Consider the following 6,035-nt stretch of genomic DNA (forward strand, 5'->3'; position numbering starts at 1 on the left):
GTGGTACAACGGCTGGAGGAGCTTGGCTGTCCGGAAATTACTCTTTGGCGGAGTTATTTTTCGGACAGAAAGGTCTCTCTTGTCGGCATGAATGGAAGTGTGGAGATTGGAGTGGTTCGTGGCTGCCCGCAGGGTTCCATCTACGGTCCATATATTTGGGTCCTTATGATGGACACTCTGTTTGGGCAGCTCGAGCCACTCTGTAAGTGTTGTGCGTATGCGGACGACCTTCTTCTTATAGTCGAAAGTCGCTCGCGGTCTGAGTTAGAACGGGCGGGAGGACAATTTCTAGAAATTGTAAATTCTTGGGGTTTAGGTGTGGGGGTTGACATATCGATGGATAAAACGGTGGCAATGCTATTGAAATGTAAATTGTCGCCGGTTCGTCCACCGATTGTCCGTGTGAATGGGGCCAGCGTCAGTTATGTGACGCAAGTCAAATATCTGGGGTTGACCATGAGTGAAAGGATGTGTTTTACTCCACACTTGGCGTATGTGAAGGAGCGACTACAGGCAATCGTAGGTAAAATACGCCGCATTTTGAGGAGCGATTGGGGTCTCGGACGTCGTGCTGTCCCCACCATATATCGCGGCTTGTTTGTGGCCTGTGCCACATATGGAGCCCCTGTATGGTGGGAGGCAGCCTCGACTGTTTGGGGGTCTCAAAAACTCCTCTCAATCCAGCGTTGTATGATGCTTGCTTGTTTGCCTGTATGTCGCACCGTCTCAACGGATGCGATGCAGGTTTTACTCGGTGCACCCCTCTTGACCTGATTGTCATACAGCGTGCTGTTGCWTTCAGGTTAAGAAGGGGTTTGAGTGTGTCAATGCTGCGGAAYGATTGGATTTCCGACGATGATGTGGAGAGGGAGGGATATCTAGGGAGCAAGAGGGTATGGGCCTCTGAATGCATTTTTTCAGAGGCACCTATCAGATACGTCGGGGCGGGGCGGGGTTGGAAAATTGGTCGCATTGGCGAAGGCGGTTAGTTGGAAATTAGGGCTAGATTTGTATGATTGGTGTGTGTATGTGATGTATGCATGGGGTCCAACCCCTTGCCACCAATCCAGAGCAGTAGGGAAGCTCAACTGGTAGTAGTTTCGGCTACGAGGTCTGACCGGAGACTTAATTCTGGTACCACGGGGAGCAGGAGCCCTTGGAGGTAACTCCAACCTGCTCATGCGGACTGGCCCCTCGGGGAGTATCGTGGTGGTTGTGGTTAAAACCCAAATGCGGGAAGAACAGACTTTGTCAGTTGAATGTGGAGTTGCATTGCAACCGGGTGCCGGACCCAAAGCACGGCAGAGGTTTTAGATGGGCCTCGAACTCGACCAAGGTGGCTAGTGTGTCCATTCCACACTGCCAATTGGTACTGAAAATTCTTGGCATTCTCAGCGTGCTGATCAACGCTTTGATTTGATCCGCTGTACTTTTGAGTGCCGTGGAGTAAGGCTGTCGTCAGCAGGTACCCACGTTAAACACACCGGACGTTGTCCACAGTGATGTGAGATCCCAGTCGCGAGTGAGACTGCTGTTTGTTTGATGACAAGAGATATTGTGTCAAGTCCTTGTTCACTACTAGACCCATTTGCTTCGCTTCCCTATTCTTTCTGGAGAAAGCAGAACTAACAACTTCAATAGCTGCGCCATTGAAGCAATTGATATCAATATCATCGGCGTATGGAAGCAACTTTACACTTTCATAGAAAACGGTACCCCTTTTGAATTCTGCAGCTCGAATTATTTTCTGCAAGAGTAGGTTGAATAAGTTAAATGAAAGAGAGTCGCCTTGTCTGAAACTTTGTTTGGAATCGAACGGCTCGGAGAGGTCCTTCATGATCCTGACGGAGTTGTGTTTAAAATCGAAATACATAAATTAAAACATTTCAATAAAATTTAGTACAAATAGTCAATATAATGAGTGCCACCTCTAAATTCAAAAGGTCAACATCTTGACGTCAGAATTATTTAGCACACCATTTGAATGGAATCAGACATTATTTACTTATAACGATTATACCAACTATGATTGTATGCGTTTATATTATATATAATTGCTGAAAAATTAGTTGATTGAGTGTATATAACATTAAAAATATTCGGAAATTTGATTTCTAGCAGGCTTTGCAAAAGTCCCGTTATCATTAGAGTTCTGAGCTGTAAACAGCAATTTATATTCAGTCTGAATACAAATTTTGAAGTATATTTCATCTTGTCTTTGTTTGTGAAAAATACGTGAAGTTTTGTAAAGTATGGGAAGAACAACACCTTAAAAGTTTTACCACCCGAATATCGGATGCCCCCTTATAACTTTTCCATTCAAGCTTGCTCAATGTGTGACAGTTTAATGAAATGAAGTGGCGTGTACCTTGGTCCAAGCCTTATATCCCTGATGTAAATAATTCCGAGCTCCTGGTTAACGGTATAAAACTTATGGTATTAAGTCTAAAATATCCAAAAATTTTCGAAATCGAGAAATAACTTCTCAATTTTAACGAAATTAAGAAATAATGTATTTCTAATAACAGTACCTTCTTGCCTATGATTGCAACTAATTAATGTAATATTTGTTTCATTTCATTTCATACAATACAGTAATTATACTTGTATAACATATTTTAATTATAATACGACTTTGAAGGAATTGCAGTCATTATATTTCTTAAAATTTTTTATAAACACTTTTGCACTGTATTTATTAAGTTCCGTTTATTAATAAAATGGTAAAATGAAACTTTCAGTTATGGAACTATGTTACTCATACTCTTAACTTACTCATAATTTTAGAATATTACAATCAAAACATTTAGAAAAATCGCAAAATATTCATCATATATTATTTCTTGATTTAAGAGAAGATTTTTAAATAAAATGAAATAGTAAAAATGCATCTGGAATGATCTCACATTTGGTTCAATTTCACATCAACGTAAAAATATACTTTTTATGCGAAGTCATTTAATTCTCACTAATATACAATTAGTACATTCTAACAAATTTCTTTAATGTGTTTCAGCGGGACCTAAAATAAAAAAAGTAAATGACGTAACCTGTTTTGCTGAAGAAACAATTAGAATAGAAGTGGAAGTTGATGGCTTTCCCAAACCACTTATTAATATAACAAATAATGGCAAGGATATTTCGCAGGAAAAGAACGTAACAATTTCAAGTAATTCTATAGGAAAAAGCACAGAAACATATATATTAGAAATTTCTAATATAAAGTTAAGTCAAAGCGGTAACTATTCCATAAGAGCTACGAATGATTTGAACCAATCTTCTGAATTCTGGAACTGTATAGTTAACTCCAAACCTATAATCGTAAAACATTTAGAGGAGGTATATGTATATGGTGAAAAGGAGACAGTCATTATGAGTGTTAAAATTGACGCGTTCCCAGCAGCCAAAGTACGATGGTATCAAGATGGGAATGAAATTGATGTTTCTAATAACAAAAAATACATTACTGTCGCCGACGGTAATGAATATACGCTGAAAATAAAGGAAGTGTCTCGCGTTGATTGTGCAATATATAAAGTAAAAGCTGAGAATGATTATGGTTCAGCATCAAGCGAGACGAAATTGCTAATAAAATGTGCCCCTGAACTTACAAAGAAATTGTCAAATATTACTATAACTGAAGGTGATTGTAACGTAGAACTAGAAGTAAAACTCAACGCCTACCCTGAGCCCAAAATCAAATGGTATATAGATGGTATCGAGATCGATGAAAAAAGAAAAGATTTTCGTCGCATTGAGGAGAATAACTCATATAAATTAGTACTTAAAGAAGTCAATACATCAATGCATGGCACATATTGCTGTAAAATCATGAACGATTATGGAAATCTTGAAAACGAATGTATTGTGACAGTAAACTGTAATATACTTGAACTCAAAAACGTAACTTGAAACTAATTTTTATTATTTATAGGCAAGCCGAAAATTAGAAAACAATTAAAAGATACAGAAGTACAAGCAAATGGTACTCTAACGCTGGAAACTGATATATATGCAATGCCTGAGCCAACTGTACAATGGTAAGTCTATAGTAATATGTTAATAACTGCAGTAATATTCTACTTTAGATCATTCTATAAAATATAGATGAGATGCAATATCAAAGCTTATCTGCAATTTCCTCAGCCCTATGACCAAGTTATTTATTTACGTAACTGTTCTTATAACGTATTCGTATGTACGTAGTTCACTACCGACTTCTGCTACTGTCAGAAAAAGTCAATCGATAGAGGTCTCGTAAACAAAATTTTATGCAGACATAACTATTCTTTCCACATATTCTGTTTTCAAGTTTACAATGTAAACAGCGAGGACAAATTCGCAAAACAAATTGCCGTTATTTTTTATTATAATTTGTAATCAGTGTCTCAGATAATGTTTGCTAAGCATATTATTAATGGTTGTTTCCAAACGCGTACAGTTGAAAATGGGCTGAGAAGTGATTGTCCTCAGGTGGTTTGAACTAATTCAGCCATAAAAACTGTTTCTGAAAACAGAAAAATATGTTAAAGGAAGTGGACATATCAAACATCTCAATGTTAAAACTTATTTGAATAATTTCAACCTGTATTATATTGTTACTGTTAAGCAATAGTAGTGGTTACATAGATGGAGTTGAATGATCAAAAAACGAATGTCTTTTATACTGCATTTACGCAACCAGAAAACAAAACTGCAACATCCGCTATTAAGATGTCCATTGTGCTTCTTGCAATGGGAAACGTGAAATTTGTGTTTCCTCATAGTTCATGCAATTTGAATACAATGGTAAAATATCTAATTTATTTTGCTTCACACAAGCTTTACCGATCCATCCGTTATACACGACATTCCCATAAATTTGTAAAACGTTAATATAAAATCACATTATTGTCAATCATTGAAATTATGGTGGATATTATACCGGTCGGTGGCCTCTTTCGCACCGGTTCAAATATTTCATTCGGCATCGAGACGTTTGTCCAATGCATTCCCAGAAACTATTTCATCTGCCTCTATTAGGTTTGAAACACTACTTGGAAGAAGCACACAGGGTGCTTATCTTATCTGACCATTATGTAGCTAGTAATTGTCATCCAACCCTTAGGCTTGGCTTACTTCTGTTCGCTACGTGGCGCCAATTGACAATGCCAAGCGAAGCCAGCTCCTTCTCCACCTGGTCCTTCCAATGGAGTGGCGGTCTCCCTCTTCCTCTGCTTACCCCCACGGGTACTGCGTCGAATACTTTCAGAGTTGGAGTGTTTTCGTCCATTCGACAACATGACCTATCTCATACAGCTCATCGTTCCATTGAATGCGATATTCGCCGTGGCCAAAACTCGTAACGTCGACTCATCACTTGTTGTCATCGTCCATGCCTCTGCACCATATAGCAGGACGGGAATTATGAGTGACTTATATACTTTGGTTTTGTTCGTGGAGAGAGGACTTTACTTCTCAATTCAGTCCGAAGTAGCACCTGTTGGCAAGAGTTATATTGATATCATCGGCATACGCCAACAGCTGTACACTCTATAAAATATTGTACCTGCTCCATTAAGTTCTGCAGCTCGAATTATTTTCTCCAGCAGTAGAATAAAGACATCGCATAATAGGGAGTCGTCTTGTTTGAAACCTCGTTTGGTATCGAACGGCTCGGATAGGTCCTTCCTGATCCTGACGGAGTTTCTGGCGTTGCTCAACGTTAGTTTACAGTATCTCTTCCAGAGGCACACACGAATCATGGCGCTTCAGAACACAATTCACATTATGCTTAATTTCAAGCATTGGAAATTATACTCAGTCTTTTTTACTTGCTTGTAACATTACATACACGAAGCAGTCTAAACGTACGGATTATGTTAAACATCTTATAATAATGCAGAAAAAACCTCCGCCAGCTCTTGACCGATGCTACGGCTGCTACTATGCCGGTCGATTTTCGACGACAGGCCTTCCGGAGCGTGGCGCATCTTCGACCACCTCTACACCAGAACGAAAACGTTGAAACCATCGTTGTGCGGTGGAAATGGAAA

The 6,035-nt window shown here is 39.0% G+C and overlaps 1 protein-coding gene across 3 annotated transcripts in view; it reads left to right on the forward strand.

The window, feature by feature from the left end:
• Positions 1-6,035, forward strand: part of LOC108971160 (muscle M-line assembly protein unc-89) — a 223,464-nt gene that overhangs the window by 108,111 nt on the left and 109,318 nt on the right. For all 3 annotated transcript variants that reach the window (XM_018937031.1, XM_018937032.1, XM_018937034.1), the window contains exons 10-11: positions 3,017-3,880; positions 3,935-4,040. In XM_018937031.1, coding sequence (XP_018792576.1) covers positions 3,017-3,880; positions 3,935-4,040 — 970 coding nt within the window. The remainder of the gene's footprint in view (positions 1-3,016; positions 3,881-3,934; positions 4,041-6,035) is intronic.

This window comes from Bactrocera latifrons, unplaced genomic scaffold, assembly GCF_001853355.1.
Source record: "Bactrocera latifrons isolate USDA-ARS-PBARC rearing strain unplaced genomic scaffold, ASM185335v1 scaffold_329, whole genome shotgun sequence".
Classification (NCBI taxonomy): domain Eukaryota; kingdom Metazoa; phylum Arthropoda; class Insecta; order Diptera; family Tephritidae; genus Bactrocera; species Bactrocera latifrons.